The 22,847-nt window shown below is 41.2% G+C and overlaps 1 protein-coding gene across 3 annotated transcripts in view; it reads right to left on the bottom strand.

Annotated features, from left to right (window-relative positions):
- Nucleotides 1–22,847, bottom strand: part of UMAD1 (UBAP1-MVB12-associated (UMA) domain containing 1) — a 145,188-nt gene that overhangs the window by 109,044 nt on the left and 13,297 nt on the right. For all 3 annotated transcript variants that reach the window (XM_019508469.1, XM_019508471.1, XM_019508470.1), the window contains exon 2: nucleotides 18,715–18,844. In XM_019508469.1, the coding sequence (XP_019364014.1) occupies nucleotides 18,715–18,796 (82 nt within the window). In that variant the 5' untranslated portion in view covers nucleotides 18,797–18,844. The remainder of the gene's footprint in view (nucleotides 1–18,714; nucleotides 18,845–22,847) is intronic.

Raw genomic sequence — 22,847 nt, 5'->3', positions numbered from 1 at the left:
TCTTGTTGCTACAGAGGTCAAGTTTGGGGGGGGAGGGGGTTGTTTTTATTTATGTTTTGCCTTGGAGGCACTGGGTGCTGGCTGCAGCCAAGACTAGGGGTTTTGGCTCCTGTATTCCTGGCTAGAAAGTCTTGTTTCTCTATTCAGGGTCAGAACAATCACCACATTTGGAATCAAGGACTTTTACCCCAGTTAGATTGGCACAGAGGTTTTTGCCTTCCTATGGAAGGTCCTCTTCCGTGGATGTCTCAAATGTGTTTCAAATACTTCTGCCCTTCCAGCAGCAAGGCACTGACAACTCCTCCCACCCCCCGCCCTGCTTTATCTGTGGCAGGTTAGGGTGTTCTTGGTGTTTTGGAGCATTTGGCCTGGTAGCTGTGTTAGAGGTTTGTTTGTGAAATGTCAAGAACATGTGAGAGACTGTATAGGATGGATTAAATAGGCATGATCCTGCCTTGATCAGGGAGACTAGACTAGATGACCTCCTGTGGTGCCTTCCAGCCCTACTCTTCTATGATTCTACTGGATCCAGCTCTATAACACCTGCTCTTAATCCAGAGTAACATCTTTCCTGGGGTCACAGCCAAAGCATACTGCATTTCAGCAACTCTGTACCAATGGAATGGTTCCTACCAGGTCATTTCAGAAAGCTTAAATGAGGGCATCCTTGTGCTACTTTAACTTTTACAGAAAGCCAAACCTACACAGAAGCTGGCATCAGGCAGGACCATAGTGGTAGGATCTGAATGATGAAATCAAGTCACCTATATCTTTCTCCATCCTCCTAGTGCGCACCTGGGAAGCCTCTGTCATTGTTTGACCTTAACAGGAAAAATCAGCTAAGTGATGTCACTGGGTCCCAGATTTGCTTTCAGTGGAAAGCCCGTGACTCTGGAAGGCACGAGAGTTTAACCTCAGTGTACTACCAAGCATTTATTTGCACAGACTTCTGAATGGAACATGTGGAAGACCAATACAATTTCAAGGTAGGGAAACGAGAAGATTTGGAGATTATAACCATGAACAGACATGAGTTAAAAGGGAAAAAAGAAACAAAAAACACCTTGATATACAATATTCTGCTTTCAAAACAAAGAAAATACACGCCTTCACACTTAAGTAGGTTGAGCACAGAGCATTCTTACTAAGGATACGCCCAAAATAGGATGCCTTATGCTTAGGGATGTACCGAACTCGCTATTTCCACGGAAAGAGTGAAATCAGGCATTTATCACAAATATCAGAGAAATCTACAAAGACAAGAAGTCCAGCAAAAAAGCAGGGAAAAGCAGGGCTCCATGTAAAAATAAAAGGTTTTTCTTATTTTCTCCTGCTGGGCAGCCCCTGCCCCTGGATGCTGATTGGGGAAGGGGGCTGTCCAGCCCTCATCCCTGGCAGACAAGGAGAGGCCCAACCTGCTTTTTTTTCCTTCCATCAGCAGCCACAGCTGCTTGGGTTCATCTCATGCTAAGGAGATGCTGTGGAGGGTGGGGGATAGAGCCAAGGGAACAGAGCTTGGCTAGGGCGGGAGGGGCAGTGGCGCCCTGTCTGCATCTGCGTGGGGCCAGAGGACCAAGGGGGCAGTGTGGCCAGGCCGGGGGGGGGAAGAGCAGGGAGGAAGGGGTGCTGGGCCAAGGAAAGCAGAACCAGGCTGGGGCAGCAGGGAGAACATGGCACAGCCAAGGCAGGGGGAGAGGGGGAGAGGCATGGGGCCTGGCCAGGGGCAGTGGTGGCCCATCCCTGTACACATTGGCCCAGCCCCACATGACGTATCTGGCCACAGCATGACCCCACACATGGGGCCGTGTCATCCACCCATCTGTGGTACCCCACAGATCTGGAATGGTAGCAGCATTAATTGCTGTGGTTCCCCCGCTGCCAAATTTCCAGATCTCTGGAGCGCTTTCTGGGCTGGATAATACAGCCCCACAATCCAGATTCAGCCCACAGCCCAAGGTTGAGCACCACTGCTTTCCGTGGTCTGTTTTGAATCTTCTACACCCTGGTGCCTCTCTCAGCAATAAACTAGTACCATTCCTGGTACTATCAAATTAGAAGAGTTAGAGAGATTTTTAGTTCAAGAAGATGTATTTAAGTAGCTATGAGCATAACGTACACATGAAAAAAAAGATCAGTTGTGGCAAGTATAATGACTTGTTTAACAAGCAGTAAAAAATCAGAACATTTCTGAAAAAAACCCCAGAAAAATAGCAAGGGAAAAGGTATGCAAATGTATGAAATGAGCTTCATATTTTTCTCTCTGTCTTAAAATATAGACAATATTGTATCCCTGAACTAAAAAGAAAATGCACTATTGCACATGGGAATTATGGAAGACTAGCCAAGAAAATACTGAGGTTCAGACTTATATTCATCATACATCAAAGTTAACATAACTGCTTCATAGTACTTGCTGATATGTCTGAAGATAGTTTCATAGATGTTAGGGTCAAAAGGGACCTATTTGATCATCGAGTCCAACCCCCTGCCCTGGGCAGGAAAGAGTGCTGGGTTCAGATGACCCCAGCCAGGTGTCTGTCCAATCTCCTTTTAAATACTTACAAGGAAGGGGACAGCACCACCTCCCTTGGAAGCATATTCCATATTTTGGTGACTCTCACTGTAAAGAATGTTCTCCTGATGTCCAGTCTGAATTTGCTCTCTTTCAGTTTGTGGCCATTATTTCTAGTTACCCAGATGGCTGCACTGGTAAACATTGTATCCCCTATTTCTTGCTGACCCCCCTTGATGAGTTTGTAGGCAGCCACAAGATCACCTCTCAGCCTCCTTTTGCAGAGGCTGAAGAGGTTCAGGTCTCCCAATCAGTCCACATAGGGTTTTTTCTGTAGGCCTTTAATCAGATGAGTGGCCCTCCTCTGAACCCTCTCCAGGCCATCCACATCCCTCCTAAAGACACTCAAAAGCAGGATCCAGGTAGGCAGGCATATGCGGTTTGTGACGCCACAAACTGCATGTTGCATGTTAAACCATACCCTGTGCCTCTAGTCTGCAGCTTTGGGGCAAAATTTGCTACCAGGATTTCCAGCTAGGAGATGTGAGGGGCTGATCTGCAGGAAGTGCAGGTGGCTGGAGACCATAGCAGCAGTGTGCAGAGTCCTCCTTCCCTGCTTGGCTCCCTACTAGCAGGGCAGACAAGGGGGAAAGGTGCTGGGCAAGGAGCAGAGCTTAGAAAGAGGAATCTATACACTGCTGATGCTGACCCTGCCACAGCTGGGCTCCCTGCACAGCTCCCAGCTGTAATACTTGATTCTAAAGACAAGGCTTTGTTTTCCCCAGCATGATTGGGGGAGGGAACCCCAAAAACTCATCTTGGAATTGAGTAAATACAGTACATAAAAACTCGGTAGGAGGTGAATTCTAAGTAGACCTCATGCAATGGGAAGTTGTTTTATAATAATAATTTTGGCTAATTTTTAGCCATTTTCAGTGGTAAAATTAAAGTTGGTATTTTATATCTCCTAATTTCCTTAACTGATATAAGCCAAATAGGCTTTTCTCTGTCAAATGCTACATTTTCAGGTTTTACCGTTTGCTACTTAAATCAGGCTTGTCCAACTTCTTAGTGGCGAAGGACTGCAAGCTGAAGGGGCCGCATTAGGGGAGGTAACTGCCCACCCTTGCCTCCCTGGCTGCAGGCACCCCCACTGCATCATGCTATAAGCTCCTGCAGCATCACACACAAACAGCCCTCCATGGCTGCACTGTGTGTACCGAGAGCAACAGAGCTGCTCCATGTGTCAACAGGCAGAGACACAAGGAATAGGGTGAAGTGGCAGGCTGCCCCCCTCCACTGCTACGCTGCATGCATGGCCCCTGCCCTCCTTTTCCCTCCGCCACAGGCTTTCCCCCTGCTTTGTGCTGTGGGCTTCCCCAACACTGCAGGCCATACTGTGCCACACCACAACAGCATCTGGGTCAGGGACAGGAAGTGAAAGCCAGAGAACAGAGGAGGAGCACGGATATCACAGCTGCAACAGCTGGCGCAATATTGGGAGCCTTGGCCAGGAAGAACATGATCCGAGGTATAAAAGTAGGGAGGGGATTAGGCTGAAGAGGTATGAAACAATGCAGTGCACATTCCATGGTGCAAGAGAGTGGTGATAATGGCAAGGTACATATTTGTGGCTGCAAGAGTAGAAGTACTGGTCAGAAAATTTAACAACTGAAATTCCTTGTTTGAGCATGAATCAGGTGGGCTGTCTGTGAAACATCCCACTGCTTCTAAACAAGGTTTGTCTTTCACTAAAGTACCTCTACCAAGAAATGAACACTGAGGTAATGGTGGCAAGACTTCCTTGCGAGAAGACATGTAAACCCATAAACTGAACTAATCAGTATACAAAACAAGAGGACAGATGAAAATACACATTGTATTCTGTATTAAGAAGACCAGGTCCACTATTGTCCTACAAAAACAAGGAAATACTTATCCTCTATTAGAGGAAGAAGATTAAAGAATATAATTTTAAAACTGCCTTAAAAATATTTGAGAGAAGATTATGGTCAATAGGTATGTTTTTCTTGGACACCTAACCAGATCATTCCTTGGTTGGATGCATGAGGAGAAACCAGAAGGATGGTCACTACCAATGAAAATATATTTGCGAAAGTGTTGGGTAAAATATAATTGAAAAGCAAAAACAATGATGGGATAGCACATTCACATACATTAGATGAATGGTCTTTTTTCAGCCTGCCTAGGTGATTTTGGCTGGTATATTAGGAAAGAGTGATTTTAGAAAGAAACCACTTTTAAAACAAGTTAAAACATGTTGTTCTAAATAAAAGCAGATGATTTGGGGGTCGCTGAACCCCTAAAATGGGCTTCATTTTCAGAGAGCAGATATACTCAGTACTTTCTGACAAAGAGCTGTGCTTGTAAAGTCAATGGTAGACACTATTTTCATCACGAGTACCGAGAAATCTTGTTGTGTGATGGAAACATCAATAAACATGCCTGCCTTGACATTTGAAGGGCATGATGTCCATGGCAGGGGAAAAAAGCACCACATCAGCTTGCATTGGCAGCACCTACTAACTAGGGAAGGTAAGGAAGTTGCTGGTAGAATCCACTCCATAGGCAGAAATTGGTAGTGGGGAGTTAAGCCTGCTCTCTCTGACTGTCACAAGGATGGACTAATGGATTAAAACCTGTTCCACTCTTCTTTCCACATACCACATCAGCCCCAGAACTACACATACTGCCTCTGTTCCTTACCTTCCACTTTTCATTGTGATCTGGGGCTGAATCTGTGTCTGGGGACATTTGGGGCACTTGGTTCTCTCTCGCACCAATCCCATTCTCTTCAGTACTGGTGCGATTCTTTGGGCAGTGCAAATGGGTCCTGATATTTAAAACACAGAGGGGGTGATAACAAGGGGAGAAATCAAGTTCATTTCCCCCTGCCTAAGCCCTCTCCATTGGCAAGCTGCACCAGGGCAATGGGGCTTATAACAAAATACTGAATAATATTAAATTTAGAGGGGCTACCATTTAAAGGCACTACAGAAAGCTACCCTGAATTATGAGGCTAGCTGATTCTGCAGGTTTGAGCTTCATAGGACATTATTTTTAAGCATTCAGCTAGATATTTTTCAGTCTGATGGCTACAGAAGGGCTTTATTTATTTGAGAGGAATGATGACCAGCCATTCCAGTCCTGCAGTGTTTGCATCCAGTGAAAATTATTAACTACAAGAGCTGACGAATTTTCCTCCGGAAGAATCTCACCCTTGTTTCTCTTGCTGTTTAAATATTGCACTAAAAAAACCTTTATAAAATGCGACTAATTTAAAAGTGGATTGCACAAATGTTGGTAGAACATAGCTCAGGGCTTTCCCATTTCTGAAGGGTCACAGGCTTCATGTGGTCCACACCCCTGCTCCCTAGGCTGCACCTGTGCATCAAGAGCCAGCCAGCCCCCTCCCTCACCACAACACGCATGCTGCAGAGCTCAAACCAGACCATGCAGATGGTACCCTCCATGCCATGCCCCTCAGCCATTTAATGTGCAATAGGCCACATGTTCAAATTAAAGTGCAATACAGATGGGACAGAGACATTACTCAAACGTAGAACATTTTTTGTGGCTGGTTTTCCAGGTTTACCCCATGATAAACTGATCTAGAATCATAGAAAATTAGGGTTGGAAGGGACCTCAGGAGATCATATTGTCCAACCCCCTGCACAAAGCAGGACCATCCTCAACTAGATCATCCCAGCCAAAGCTTTGTCTAGCCAGGTTTTGAAAACCTCCAAGGATGGAGCTTCCACCACTTCTCTGGGTAACCTGTTTCAGTGTTTTACTACCCTCCTAGTGAGAAAATTCTTCCTAATATCTAACCTAAACTTCCCTCCCTGTAACTTGAGACCATTGCTCCTTGTTCCATCATCTGCTGCAACTGAGAACAGTCTAGCTCCATCCTCTTTTGAACCTCCCTTCAGGTAGTTGAAGGCTGCTACTAAATCCTCCCTCAGTTGTCTCTTCTCCAGACTGAATAGGTCCAGTTCCCTCAGTCTTTACTCAGAAATCATGTCCCCAGCCCCCTCACCATTTTTGTCACCCTGTGTTGGACTCTCTCCAATTTGTCCACATCCTTTCTGTAGTGGGGGCTCCAAAACTGGACACAGTACTCCAGATGTGACCCCACCAGTGCTGAACAGAAGAGAATAATCACTTCGCTTGACCTGCTGGCAACACTCCAACCAATGCAGCCCAGTATGCCATTAGCCTTCTTGGCAGCAAGGGCACACTGATAGCTCATATTCGACTTATTGTCGACTGTAACACCCAGGTCCTTTTCTGCCCAGCTGCTGCCCAGCCAGTCAGCCCTCAGCCTGTACCAGTGCATGGGATTGTTCTGTCCTAAGTGCAGGACTTTGCATTTATCCTTGTTTAACACATGGCAGGTTACATTTTTTTTTCACGCTGATAAATATAATGTCTGTCAGGGGCCTAAGAGTCAAGCTAGGAGAAAATAAAAGCGACCCAAAGCCTTAGTCACCCCAGAAAATGTAGGCTTAAAGACTGCAGGCCAAATGCTATCCCACCCTGTATGAGTCCCTGAAAACTTAATATGAAAGGTATGTGGGTCCTTTTCCTCTTGCTGCTTTATTTTAACTTTGCTTAAAGGCTAAGAAGACAGTATGTTACAAGAACAGATGCATTAATGGATTTTCAGGTACTCAAACAGGGTGAATAAGATTGCAGTAAGATGCTCAAGTAGACTTAGGTACATAACAGATGGAGGAGGATCTGAGCCTAATTATTATGAGCAATACTGTGGTACAATTTTTGGCCAACAAGACAGCTGAAGCCAATAATTTAAACCATTAGCAAATCACAGAAAGTGGATTTTCATTTTTGGCCATTTACTTTAAATGTCATAGGTCACCTTTTCACCTTCAAGAAAAGCTTTTATAAACATGCATTTTACTTAAATGAAAAAAGGCAGAGTTAGTCAGGAAACAGCATTTTCTAGCAGGGGAAAATGTGATCTTTTTTTTCCAAAAGTGCTTTGAAATATACACATGAAACAACTGTATCACAGCTAGGCATTATTTCTTAAGAAGCAAGGTACTACTTTTCAGGAGTCAAAATGACAGAATTTTGCTGTTAGAAGTCACTAAAATAATAAAGAGTAAGGAACCATTAGAGTAAGAAACAAAGAAAAAGGTAAATTAAACGAATGCTGCAGAACATGCATGTCCAAGGAAATCTTTATTTTTAAAAGAATAATTTCATCAGAGGCACCTTTAAAATTTCACTCTTAAAGTTCCTTATTTGTGAGAGCTGGAAGACAAATATAAAAAACATGCATACATATTTATAGAGAAGTGTGAAATTAAAATAAATACTTTAATTTTACAGCGGTTTGGATATATAAATTAGAGAATGCCTGTATGGTTTTCATGTTAATTTATAGTGGAAAAATCTCTCTAGCAACTGCTCTTAAAAGGATGAGCCAAGGCTGACTGGCAGATATCTGGGTGACCACAAAAAAAATTTGTCAGACAAAATTTCAGAAAGGTCAACAGGTGTAGATTTCTGCCAAAGCTGGCACAGCAGTTCTAGCAAGGTTTTTTTCTTCTTCCTCTCAGGAAATAAATACAAGACAGTGCTTAAAAGACACAGTGAACTGATCAGAGCAAGAATTTAAAACAGACAGAATGCTTTCATTTGTCTGAAAGTCCTAAAGCTATGCATATTCTTGGACACTGGCATGCTAACAGTTTTCTTCAGAAACATATGAAATGCAAATTAGTTGTTAATTACCATGAAATGTAAATCTATTTCCTGTACCATATGATGTGACAGAGGGGGAGGGGGACTGAATGTATATCTTACTTTAAAAAATATATATGCCTACTTAGACAGCAAAATAATGAATTTCAGTTCTTCTGTAACCTAATTCCTTTAATCTGCATAAGGCATGCTGACCGAATTCACTCAGCTAAAACTGGTTTTCAGATAATAATCAACACGTGCTTTTGAAGGATGTTAATATAACATGAAACTTATGCTCCTAATTATTCATGTTTTTATAGTGTTGTTAAATATGCAAATTCATTTCTTTGTTCTATATAGATCTCACATAGGTCTCAATAGATCACTTAGGAAGAGATTACTAATGGACTACTGCCAATATTTCAAACTTCATTATTTTTGCTAGTTTAAAGTGCTGATACACTGTTAAATGTGACTTTAGCCTCTGGAAAAAAATCATTACCAGTAGATGGTATGTTTTAATCACTGTATACTGATAATTACTGCTATCCTGAACTTGACTGATTTTTACAGCAGCAGCAGAACACAAGGAAAATCACCACCTAGTGATACATGTGCAAACTGCACTTTGTTTTTGTGTTGTTTTTTTTTTAAAGTACCCAAGAGGATGATTTTGGCTTCATTACTGAATGAATGGGTAGTGATTGCCTCCTCCTGTGACTAGAAATAGATGACACAGAAGAGGGTTGTTTCTTTCTTGTCTGTCTCCTCCTTAGCAAACTCGCACTATAGCATTACACTATTAGCTGTTACAAATTTAGTATGTGGGTACATTAGAAGGAGAAAAAAACTGCTTTTTAGATGTTGGTTAATTTTACATCAGATGCTAATATCATCTACTGTCACTTTCCTTTTTAAAACCACATTTTGCACTGGCAAATGCTCTGACAAATATTCTTCAGATAATCTGTTAATCTAAGAGGTTTTGAGTTTTTCTTGGGGAACGCAAGGAGAGCATGTAGCAATTACATATGTGAACTACTTTGTGAGTACTGCTGCTTTAGTGATGCAGAAAGTGGTGAATAAGCTTGAGATGCCGCTTATCTCATCCAAAGTGGCAGCCTGCCCAATGAGTTCACTATATTTTTGCTTTAACAACAACAATGCAGCATGCTAGAAGCTTGTTTATTAGCATTCCTTAGAGCCCCTTTAATGAAATGCTAACAGAAAATAAAAGAGGCACCTACATGATTCCACTGTATATATTAGCAAGTCCTAAAAAATAAACAGCAGCAACAGGCACTTGGAATGCTCTCTGCTTTCCTCTTCCAGGTATATACAAAACAGGACTTATACATCCAGTTTTATAAACATGGGCAGGTAATCCATTACATTGCAAATGGAGAACAATTCTGAGAGAGAACCAACATGTGGAATAGTCTTCCTCAAAATACGCTGGTATGAGGAAAAATAATAATACAAAAGATATTTCTAAGAATTTGTCAATGAAAAATGTATGCATTCTAAACAGGTATAGAGAATTTATTTTCTGAGAAATAAGGTCCAATCCTTAACGGTGATTTTAACCACATGCTACAGAATACTTACCGAAATTTATTTAATATAATCAACTATTTTTCATTTGCCTGCACTGTATTCAATGGCCCCAAATCAGTAAACACTGCAAAGTGTTTATTATGCTTCATCTACCAGGGATTATTACATAGCCTCACTAATTCTGATTTGTAGTGCACCCATTTCTTCCTCTGCTACGTACATTACTCCAACATTTTGTATACCCAGAAGTTGAAAGTTAAAGGTGTACACAAAATGTAGAACAATAACATGTAAACAAAGTTATGACAGCAAAAAAGAAATGGACAAAAAAAAGGAAAATCAAAGTTTTTAGCAATGAAAAAATGAATTATGCTACTTGTTTCCCTGTTTTAAAGAACCCGAGACATCTGAAGAGCTTTTATCACGTTTTTGACACAATTTCAATTAGCAAAAATCCAAACACACAATCTCTTATGCATCTCACCACAAACAGTGCAGCAGCTGCATGTCAGGATACCAATGCTTCAAAAGAACGATGTAACATGGTTATACCAATACTGAATCTGACTCTCAGATAGATTAAATGAGTCAACTAACCTGTCCCAAACCACTTCAGAAAAAAGCTCTCAACAGTAGGTAAACATGAGGTAACAGGTTCCCCATGAAGGCCTCACTCCTTATAGTAATACCGTTTTTCTCTTCCAAAATCTGCAAACTTTAATGGCTGGACACATATTTGGATAATAAACAATATCCCAAGCTTTTCCTTGCATCTTGCTAAATTCAAGACCCTAAGAAGATGCTGCTGCATCCATGAGTTTCAGTCTAGTATGCACAGGATTAAAAAAAAAAAAGTACAGTATTTTTATTAGTTTCAAATCTGCAATCTCTCAAGTTTCACTGAATATTCCTTACTCTTGTGCTGTGCAGCAGAGATAAGAACTATCTGCATTATACTGCATCTCACTGTAGGAATGTTACACCATAATATTTTCTCTTTTCTGTGAATGTATATTAGTATTAGTAAGCAAAATACAAGTGTGTGTGTTTGGAGAGGCAGTGCTATTGGCACATAACAATCAGCCAGAAAAATACAGTAGATTTTAATTCCCACAGATGCACATTGGAATAGGTTCCACTCTATTTCTCTCAAGAGGGAAAAAACCCTTCACAAACAACAACTGGTTTGTTGCTTTGAGGCAACATGCGTACACCAAGGGGCCTCACGGGAAGAAGTCTGAAACTTCTTTATCTTGCTAGCTGACAAATTTCACAGCCATGACTACAGACAGAAGGTACATACCTCTAGAGAAATACTGTAATATGCAAAACAGAAATGGAAACACTCCAGTATTTCCCCAATGGGAAATTTAGTGGTATAAATTTGTTTGCATGCACTCACTTTATCTTCCAGCTTTTTTTATTCTTCAACATAGGAAAGCCCAGTGCAGACATGGGAAGGAAGATTTTAGTGCTATTTTGTTTCAGGTTTTTAAGTTTCTCCCTGACCTCACTCAGCATGGTCACAGCTTATGCCATGTTGGCACTCATTCCTCTCTGGAATCACCCACCTCTTTTCTGAGTACTATTTTTCACATTTTGTAAGAAATTCTTTATTTTTTTACAAGAGCTGAACTACTTCCAAAATAATGGCTGCCCATTCAGTTCACTCAGTAACACACACACCTGTGGAAAACCCCCCCCACTGCCTTAACCCACGATGATGGCCAGAGTGGAATGTGGGTAGAAACAGCAGCAGCAGAAGAGACCTTTCATAAAGAAAAAAATGAACTGCTGTCTTCAGGAAGATGGTCAACTCAAGCATCCCTTCCCCTTTACAGCTGTTAGGAGAAAAGAAGAAGGAAAACAGGCAGCCAAGTGCAATAAGGCATTAGGAACCTTGCACATCAGCATTGTGAATAACATTTTTTCAGTTTCTAATGCCATAGTTTGTGCAAAAACAGTGAGCAAACAGTTCTATTCCCTGACATAAAAAATAATTGCTCTTCAAATTCAACCTCCCCCCCCAAACACTCACACTGACTCCTTTACAGTGGATTTTTGCAAAGGAAGTATACCTGTGAGAAGGTAACTACTGAAAAAGTCCTCTTTGCCAAGCAGAGGGCTTTGTGACTACTGTTGTTATCTGGACACAGAAACATAGAAAAGTAGGGCTGGAAAGGACCTCCAGAAGCCATCTAGTTCAACTCTCTGCTCAAGACAGCAGTATAACTAGGGGCACCTGCCCCAGATGTCAAGTTAGGAGAGGGCACCTGAATAGCACCCCCCCACACAAAATCTGCACCCCAGAAGGAAGAGCAGTGCCAAAGCTTACCCATGCTGAGAGCTTCAAAACAGTTCCCAACTGCTGCTGCTTTAAGAGCAACAGCTAGGGTGGACAGAGCATGCAGTGGCAGTAGCAGCTACAGCCGCTAAGGCACAGCTACATCTCACCTCCTCTCTCACCATAACCACGTGACCCCCACAGCTTCACCATGGTCTTGGAATACCCTCTCTTCCCCTGCAGGGTTTTCCCAGGGAACCAACTCTGCTTATGTCACTGGCTCAAGGCACAATCATCCTTGACTAAGCCACCTGAGTCAAGCTGGTGTCTAACCTGCTCTTAAAACTTCCAGGGATGGAGATTGTGTCTACTCCCTTCAGCAACCACCAAAATTGACCACCTGAACCACAAAAGACAGGATAACCCCCTTTTGGTTAAAGGGTAAAATATGTACCTTACTTCTAGCTGTCTCTTCTACTCTGCCACTACTTCAATTCTCAAGGAAAGAGAGACCTCAAGAGCACACCAGTGTGAAAGCACACCAGCCCTTGCTCAAACAAAACAGCTAACCAAAACTTGTACCCCCTTAAATCATTTTTTTGCAAGAGTTTAGTTGGTCTAATAAAAGATATCACCTGTACCATGAGTTCTGATTCCTCATACCCCCTTCTTACACCTTTCTCCAGGCAGCAGAAATCACTTACTTTTTTTTCTGCTCTGACCCTGCCTGGTATGAAGTTTTTTCTGGGTTTCAGTCTACCTCCTGCCTGCAGACCACACCTTCCCCCTAGCTCAACTCTCTCTGCTCTCCCCCCTAGGTTTTTAGCCACAGCAGGGGGCACTCCCTGAGTAGCTAACTGTTCACAACTCAGCTTCCATAAATAGGCTTTGTGCTCCCCTTTAAAGGGCCAGACTACCCCGTTATACTCATTTTTTTTTAGAAGAAAATGAAAGCATACTTTATATCCTGTAAATTCCCTTCTTTGTTACAACTGTGTTGCAACTAGAGCTATTACAGTCATTTTTGCTGTAGCACAAGACAGATAAGCGAAGTCTATGAAAGAAACTAGTTAAGCAAAAATATAGTGTGATTTTCAATATTAAAAAATGAAGTTAGAGAGAATATTGAGGGTTAATGGTTAAAATTCTGTTCTCTTGGCTTCCATACCTCAACTATGATTTATCCACAAATTAAAAGAAATCATTTTTCCATTATGATGATGCAAAGTTTTGTTTTTCCATTTTCAATTTAAAACATTTTAGCATATTTTTCTATGTTAAAATTTTAATTCAGGTACTGAAATCACAAATATTAGTGAAATTGTGTGACATATTGGGATTTTTCTCTACAGTAAATCTTTACAGGTACACAGATTCATAGATTTTAGAGTCGGAAGAGACCACAATGGATCATTGTGTACGAACCCCTGCCCCTGGCAGGAAAGAGGACCGAGGTCATATGACCCCAGCCAGTTGCCTATCAAGCCTCCTCTTGAAGACCTCCAAGTTAGGTAATAGTACCACATCTCTTGGAAGCCCATTCCAGATTCTGGCTACCCTTACTATAAAAAATTTCTTCTTAATGTCTAACCTTAATCTACTCTCCACTAGTTTGTACCCATTATTCCTAGTTACTCCTAGGGGTGCTCTGGTAAATAGCACATCTCTAATTCCCTGTTGTCCTCCCTTGATAAACTTATAGGCAGCTTTAAGGTCTCCCCTCAGACTTTTCTTGTGAAGGCTGAAGAGATCTAGATCCCTCAACCTCCCCACGTAGGGTCTTTCATGGAGGCCACTAATCATCTGACTGGCCCTCCTCTGAACCCTCTCCAGATTCTCCATATCCCTCTTGAAGAGCAGCGCCCAAAACTGGGTGCAGTACTCCAACTGTAGCCTGAACAATGCCGTGTAGAGGGGGAGCATCACCTCCCTCGATCTGTTGGTCATGCATCTGCTAATGCACAAGGTGCGATTGGCCTTGTTGATGGCTCCATTACACTGCCGGCTTATGTCCATCTTGGAGTCAACTACGACTCCAAGATCCCTCTCAGCCACTGAGCTGCTGAGGAGGTCATCCCCCAACCTATAGGTGTCCTGGGGATTCCTCCTCCCTAGGTGGAGTACCTTGCATTTATCTTTGTTGAACTGCATCCTATTTCGTTCTGCCCATTGATCCAACCTGTCCAGATCGGCCTGCATCTGTTCCCTGCCCTCCGGTGTGTTAACTCTGCCCCATAACTTGGTATCACCTGCAAACTTGGAAAGGGTGCTCTCCACACCCTCGTCCAAATCGCTGATGAGGATATTAAATAACACCGGTCCAAGGATTGAACCCTGTGGGACGCCACTGCCCACCTCCTTCCAGGCCCAGAACGACCCATTCACCACCACTCTCTGGGGACAGTCTCCAAGCCAGCTGGCCACCCAACTGTGCGCACACCTGACTGTGTAAGCATCCACTCCACAGCCTGCTAGCTTCGCTATGAGAATAGGATGCGAAACTGTCAAAGGTCTTCCTAAAATCCAGGTAGATGACATCAGCCTCAGCTCCTTATGCCACCAATCTTCCTGTTATATTTTAATTAAAAGGCTGCTCAAGATTCTACCTAGATTTAGCTGTTTGACATGTTTTGGGGAATTTTCCCACAAAATTCAACCTCTCCCCTTTCTCCATGTAATTATGCACTTTGGCCTTCAAAAATAGATGTGGAGAACTACAGAAAAAGGCCTTTCAAGTGAAACTCTATCTTTGAAAGGGGTCTAGTAAAAACATCAGTGCTAGGTGGTGAAAGTATGAAGGCAGTTTCTGATTCTTTCAGATCTGTTATGGACACTTGCAACTTCAATGATTAGTCAATGACTGCTTAGCAACCAAGCCTCTAAGTATCTACACTATGACTATACCTTAATATAGGAATGACAAGGATCAGAGAAACCCGAAGATTCCAGATAGAGCCAGAGCTGCCTCAAATCAAATATTTTCCATAACAGTCCTGGGAAAGGAGGTAGTAAGAAAAACTGTTAAGATTCTCAGAAGCAAAAAGGTGAAGAGTAAGGATCCAACACTTACTCTCTATCCCCTAGAGATTTTTTCCCCACACCCGAACAGTCTTCATACAGAACGGCCAATTGCAGAAGATATAGCAATTCAACATGTGAAACCAAAAACCAGAAAATACATTTATATCACTAAGGTACCATCATAAAACCTTAAACGGGAACATAAATCTCTTAGCTGGAGAAATCAGTATATGGAGAATTACATTTATGTAGTTATTTTTAGAAATTCTCAGATAATGATACATTGGGATTAGCAGATTATCAGTCAGTTATTTAGACAAAAAGGTAATAAGCAAGAAGAAAAATGCCATTGTTACATGGAACAGAGACCAAAGTTTCAAAGTGGCCAGAGCAACCAATGTAGGCACATAAGATAAGGTCACTGGGTTGCAACCTAAAGATTACAGTACGAGACAGCACTGTACTTCTCCATGACTTCACATTAAAATACATTTTGTTTTGTTTTGTTTGGGGTAAGGGGTTGGTAAAAATATCCCCATACTTTACAATAAATAATTCAGTCTTAGTACAGCTAGGGGGTAGAACCAAACCTGTCAACAAGCCTACTACCCAAGTCTCTACCAACTGAAATAGCTTTCGCAGCCAAGATAATTCAAATATACTTCCTAATTAGAGTTTGTGTTAAACATACTCTAAGAAGAAAACATGTTCTCCCATGGCAGACTACTGTAGGTGTGTTATCCTTTGGAGAAATTTAAAGTCCTTGATGTCAGTTTTCATCTCTGCTCTTGCATGATCCCTTTTATCTCTAGATTTAGCCAGACTAATGGACCTTATTAGTCAAAGAAAGATTTTTTTCAGGCAAGCACAGATAAAGTTTCCTGTACTTCATGCTGTGATCCACAGCTCTGTTACAACAGGATTCTCACATAGTCATCCAACTCCAGGTTGAAAAGAAGAATCATCCTTATAATATGGACACCCACAAATGAAGTAAAACATTGAAGATAAACCTTTTTCTGTCTAGGCACACCAAAGATCCAACAAAGGATATCAAACCTGACAACCATAGCCTCCTCAGCTAGAAAAAACTTAAAGCTTCAAGCTTAAAACTTTAAAACTTCAAGACCCTACTCCAAGTTCTTGACTTGAAACGCACAAATTCCTAATGAATGCCTGTATTCAGAGCCTTTCATGCTGGTGTCACCACCACACGCCCCAATATGACCTGGAGGCAGCACCTAGCAGCAGCAGTGTCAGAGCAAGCTTGTCCAGCCTGTTGCAATGTGTACAAGCTGCCCAACACCAACAAAATTGGCAGCCTATAGCGATGACTGCTGCACTGGACCTTGGCTACTGACACCTTTGTCCAGCACTTAGACACAGCACCTGGCAATCAACATTTGTCTGGGAACAGTAGATGAAGTCCCTTGTAGTCACACTTTTGAAGTCTCTGAGTCTGAGAGGAGATAGTTTCATAGTTTCTAGGGTCGGAAGGGACCTGAGCAGATCATCTAGTCCGACCCCCTGCCATGGCAGGAAGAGCACTGGGGTCAAACGATGATGGAAATGCCTTGACCTCAATTCTTTCAGGCTAGAAACAGGACAAAGGGCAGATTACAATGCTCTTATCTTGAGATGCATAACTTCTTTCATGGCCTTTCCAAGGGATTGCTGAGACAGGGAATAAAAACTCTTCTTGAATTTTTTGCACAGGTCCATAAGATTCTCCACTGTCAAATGTCTTCATATGATCAAGGCAGACAAGGCTCTTTGGGAAAATCCAGCATCTTTTATTAGACCAATGCAAATAGTTGGAAAAATTCTTCTTTACAAGCTTTCAGATACAATTACCCTTCATCAGGCAGAGGAATTATCTGCAGATGGTCTGTGCTCTTTCTGGATGAAACAGTAAAGCATCTGCTCTGGCTGCTTTACTACTTCATCCAGGAAGAACACAGACCATCCACAGATGTTTCCTCTGCCTGATGAAAGGTAATTGTACCTGAAAGCTTGCAAAGAAGATTTTTTCTAATTATGAATTGGTCTAATAAAAGATATTGGATTTACCCAAAGAACCTTGTCTACCTATGTCCTTAGACCAACACAGCTACAACCTACACCACATTCATATGGTCAACGCTTTTTTTTTGCTTTCAAACTGAAAAAGTCTGGCACCTACTGGAAATATAAATCTAGCTATGGCTAGATGCAAGAACTGCCAATAGCTCTGAGGCCAGAGAAGACCAAGCATGGATCTTGCATTAGTTTTAAGTATCTTGTGCAAAGAAGTATTTTCTGACATTTAAGCTACCTACTGTATTGAAGTGTGAAAGAGCTTGAAAATAGTGATATTTAGGGAAGAGGTGAAATACACTCAATAGTTCTGGAAAACTATTCAAGAACCTAGTTTAATACAAAGGGCCAAAACAGCAGCAGTCTACTGAAGGCGCCTCAAAAAAAAAAAGGCACGAGACTCAATTCTAAATTACAACCACCAAGATTTGTGTGTTATGTTAGGGTATTTTGGAGAACATTTCAGTCATTACACTGAGAGTGATCTCACTCTATAGATATTATTTCTAAGTAGTCTTCAAAAGCTTTTGATGAGATGAAAGTAAGTGTCAATATGAACGGATTTCAGCCCTCAAAACTAAAACACACAAACCAAATACAGAAGAAGTAAGCTCAGTAAAAGGTAACTGTTAAACTGAGTTTCACTTTTGTAATACCTTGATATTTGAAACAAGATGTGTTAAAATAACTGGCAAGTACTTGGGACATCTATTGGAAAGGAGGACAAACAGTTGTTTGTGAAGCTATTGCTACAGTGAATTCATTTAAATGTTTTCTTGTGCTACAAGAGTTGTTTAAAGTTCCAGTGGTAAGGCCCATTACACATATGGGAACATTTCTCAAAATTGGTAGAACCCACAAAAATGAAAGAAGCTTCTTAAATGCTTCCACTGTAACTGAAATAGTGAGACTGAGTATTGTGGGGGGAGGACGGAAGGGTGGAAATCAGATTTATTTACAGCATAATAAAAGATCCCTGACAAATAAATCAACAAATCAAGACAACGGAAGCATAAAGGTACTTACGAGAGATGATAATTGCCATAAATAAAAGGAATCAGTTGAACCATAAAAATAACATCTTCACTTTTTCACATACAATCCACTTATAAAACTGTGAAAAAATACTAAATACTTTCCCACTAAAAACAACGTTTAGCAAACCTTAGGTAAAAATGGGCAAACCTATTTTCACCTTTGTTGTGGGAAGAAAATAATAGTTCCATTTCTGAACACCACAAATTTAATTTCCCCTGTCTACTCAAGACAACAGCCTTAATTTTTAACTTACTTGGTCTTTAAACATCCATGCTTCTCTCACACAATGAATTAAATCAGTTTGTATAGTCCTACTCAAAAATCTGGAAAATGCATGCACATTTTCACTACATTTTTTAACATTTTTTCCTTATCCATCAAGAGTCAGTTTCTAGTTTCTTATTCAGTTTTACACATTTTTTTTCTAAAAATTAAGTGATATGTTAAAGTTAAATATCTTATAAAGCAATATTACATTACAATTACTTACCCACAAAAACAAATCCATCTACTTCTCTTTCTGGCACAGACACCTTTTTAGTGTCCTGGTTTTTTCGGAAAAAGCTCAACATATCCTCTTTTCTGTAGGCCTTTATCTAAAAGGAAAGCTCCACGGGTAACTGCAAAGAAGAAAAACATTTTGGTAAGTTACCAACACAAATATCAACTCAGCAGGTATACCGTTAGATCTGAAGTTTTTGCCCTATTAAATGGACAAATTTTGTTAAATAATTCACACAGCAGTTAAAGTTACAGAGAAGAATATAAAAACAACTATTTATCTTTAGTCATTCATAAGCTATAAAAACTGTCCATCTGGACTGAAAAATATAGTGCTTAGCGTTGACTTTTCTCTGGAAGTCTGAAGTAAAAACCAATCAACTGTTTCTGACATGCATTATCATATAGTTACATGCATTCTCACCATAGTTAACACTAGTTAAACTCAAAGTACAGCAGGTAGTCAGTCCTCAATAGATACACCTGTCCCCCAGTTGGAAAGACCCAGTTGCAACTTAACCAATGACCAAGAAAACAAAAGTTACTTGCCCCGGTTAGTCCAACAGAACTCAATAACTCATATGCATGCGTTTGTACATCTAGACTCCCGAATTACAAATTCCAAAAACTTTTGGATCTTGCATAATTTGTTTTTCAAACTGAATTCCTAGAGATCAGCACAAATATCTTGATGTATTATTTTTCAAAAATTAAACAAGCAACTCACACAGTAATATGTTTAGCTGTGGTTTAACAGCAGCTGACCAATGATTCTCAGTTAAATCACAGAACATTTTACAATGATAACGACCAAGTACATTTTGCGTAGTTGTTAACTTATTACAAGACTCCTATGACAAATCAAGTAAAAATGAAGGATATATATTTAATATAAATATAAATATATATCCTTAATATAAAATATTTTATATTTTAAAAGGAAGTTCAGATTACCAATTGCATGATGTTCAAGTAACCATTCAAGATTGTTAAGATATGGAGTCAGCATCTGAGCAATTCTGAAGAGCTTAAGAGCAGTTAGGTCTTATAAAAATGGAATGATAGCCAGGTCTTTATCAAAACTTTATTCATTATAACAGTTCATTCTAATGTAAAACATGGAGATTTAATATGCTACAAAAAAAATCCAAAAAGCATTTAATAAATAATGCACAGAGCTAAAGGTTCCTGTGTAAAAACAAATCTCACTTTTCAACATTTTAAAAGAAAACCAAGAATAATGCACATTCCAATTGAACAAGTTCACAAGATCACCCTATTTATCTTCCCAATTTAACTAATTATGAGCAACAGCTTGGCTTATGCTGGTTTACAGAAAAAATGAGCCTTTCTGCTATACAAATGACAAGTGCAAGGTGCTGCACCTGGGGAGGAAGAACCAGCACCATACCTACAGGCTGGGGAACTCCCTTCTCGTCAGTACAGAAGCAGAAAAGGATCTTGGAGTCATCATTGATGCCAAAATGAACATGGGCTGATAGTGTGGGGACGTGGTCAAGAAGGCCAACCATACCTTGTCATGCATCCACAGATGCATCTCGAGCAGGTCCAAGGAGGTGATCCATCCCCTCTATGCGACACTGCTCAGGCTGCAGCTGGAGTACTGCATCCAGTTCTGGGCGCTGCACTTCAAGAGGGATGTGGACAACATGGAGAGGGTCCAGAGGAGGGCCACCCGCATGATCAGGGGGCAGCAGGGCAGGCCCTACGAGGAGAGGCTACGGGACCTGAACCTGTTCAGCCTCCACAAGAGAAGGCTGAGGGGGGATCTAGTGGCCATTTACAAACTAGTCAGAGGGGACCAGCAGGCATTGGGGGAGTGCCTGTTCTCCCGAGTGCTACCAGGACTGACTAGAAATAACGGTCACAAGCTGGCAGAGGGTAAATTCAGATTAGACATCAGGAGGCGCTACTTCACTGTCAGGGCTGCTAGGATCTGGAACCAACTTCCAAGCAAAGTGGTGCTGGCTCCTACCCTGGGGGTCTTTAAGAGGAGGCTGGATGAAAACCTTGCTGGGCTCGTTTGACCCCAGTACTCTTTCCTGACATGGCAGGGGGTCAGACTTGATGATCTGCTCAGGTCCCTTCCAACCCTACCAACTATGAAACTATGAAATGTCTGTTTTAAAATGTTCTCTCCCATCTACTGTGAAAAGAAGTGTTGATGCAATTTAGTTTCCTTGGTTTGATGACTTCATTTTCACCAAGTACTACCTAATAAAAATACATATGTATATAGATACATAACATCAATTCAAATACTATCTGCATGACAGATAAGCAGATGCACTTATGGCACAAACTTGGAAATCAAGTGATATGCAATTTTCTTACATTGAGAGGCAAGAATCCAATAAAAATGTAAATTTCTTCCTGCTAACAAGTGGGATCCCAGTAAAAGTTTTAATTCCCCCACCACAGAATAAGCAACAAATTTAGTGCACTCTCAGTACCAGGGCACCATGCATTAGAACATGAGAAATGGCCAGCTTTATAAAATTAAAGTGCCCACAGCTGTGAATCACCACTTTCAGTATAGCTGTAAGAGCACACATTACTTTTAATAGTCAGCTAAACAGCTGCTTTGATACATTTTTTTTTTTAACTTTAAGGCAAGAAATGTATTCTAACCATTCATAAGCAACTTAAACATCTCCACTGATAGCCACATACATAATTAGGGACCTAGCAACATTGCAATTTTGTGAAATCTGGCATTAACCACAACAGTTGGCAATGCCAACAAAATCCGCGGGGGAAGAAAAAAACCCAAACTTACAGAAAATAACATGTGGGCTCCCCAAGAGCTGGCAGTTCATCAGGGCATGGAAGAGGGGAGGGGACTGCCTGCTCAAAGGACTGCCAGCAAGATGGCTGCCACCCCACCACCAATTGGCTGCAGGAGCTGCTTGCCATGTGGCCCCACCCCATGCCATCAGTCAGAGGTGGTGTGGGGCCATATGACAGGCAGCCCTTCCAGCCAATCAGCAGTGAGGAGTGAAGCCACCAGGGCTCCTCGGCCAATCAGAGGCATCTGGGGGGAAGGTAAGGCTGTCATACTCCACCCACAAAATGGTTGCCTGGGTCCCAAGTTCTACACACAAAATCAGGGATGGGGGCATCAGTAGCTGCAGCTGCCACTGCCACCTTGAATTCTTAAGTCCCTATACATAATTATTAAAGAAAGTATAAAGAAGAGAAAGTGAGGACCCCAAAGCTTGCATGGACACAGTCAGGTTATCTGTGAGTTTGCTGAGAATACTTTCACTACCTGGTTTTTTGCTTTCTACCTGATCAACTGTATTGAGTGGAAAGTAGAGCATTCACCAGTTTCTTCCCTGTACTGCTACATAACATTAATGTGCACTCCTGAAAAGCTACCACATTGTTTCACCCAGGAGGTGCCTCCATTTCTGGGATGGTTGAAGTGATTATCTAGTAACTTATACTAGTACTTCAGTGTGATGGAATCCGTAAGCATCAGATACTAGCACAGCTACAAATATTTTTAGTAAAGCAAAAGAATATGTAAAATTTAAATCTAAAGAAAGGCAGAATCTGTATTAGAGCATCCTAAGTTGAAAAAAAGCTATTTATTGTAAACATGAAAACCAAATTTGAATAAAAAAATTAAAATCAAACTTTCTTCAGTTGCCAAATTTTTGGAAATCAAAGAATAACCCATGATTTAAATCTCTGGTCAGGATGCATCAATTTCATCACTGTTTTCTACAAAAAGTTCGTTCTTGTTGTTTGCTATCCTCTATTCATATAACTTCTTGAAACTTTGCACTTTTAGAGAAAGGTAATGGCTTGACTGTATGCACACAAACTCGCAGAGAGACAATAGGGCTGATGGGTATGTAATCAAATTTGTTATTTCTTATGTCCAGTTAATGGAGTACAGTTATAAATAAATAGGTGCAGGTAGTACCCAGGTAAGTGACAGGGGCCAGGGCAGACTTAGGAACAAGTGGGCGGCACGTGCACCTACAGGAGGCCTCAAATGCCTCTACACAAATGCTCAAAGCATGGGGAATAAGCAGGAGGAACTCACCCTCCTGCTAGCTAGCAAAAACCCAGACCTAGTGGGGCTCACAG

Source organism: Gavialis gangeticus, unplaced genomic scaffold (genome assembly GCF_001723915.1).
Source record: "Gavialis gangeticus isolate Ggan-Ray unplaced genomic scaffold, GavGan_comp1, whole genome shotgun sequence".
Taxonomy (NCBI): domain Eukaryota; kingdom Metazoa; phylum Chordata; order Crocodylia; family Gavialidae; genus Gavialis; species Gavialis gangeticus.
Note: the sequence above shows the minus strand (reverse complement) of the source record. Positions and strands in the feature narration are given on the sequence as shown.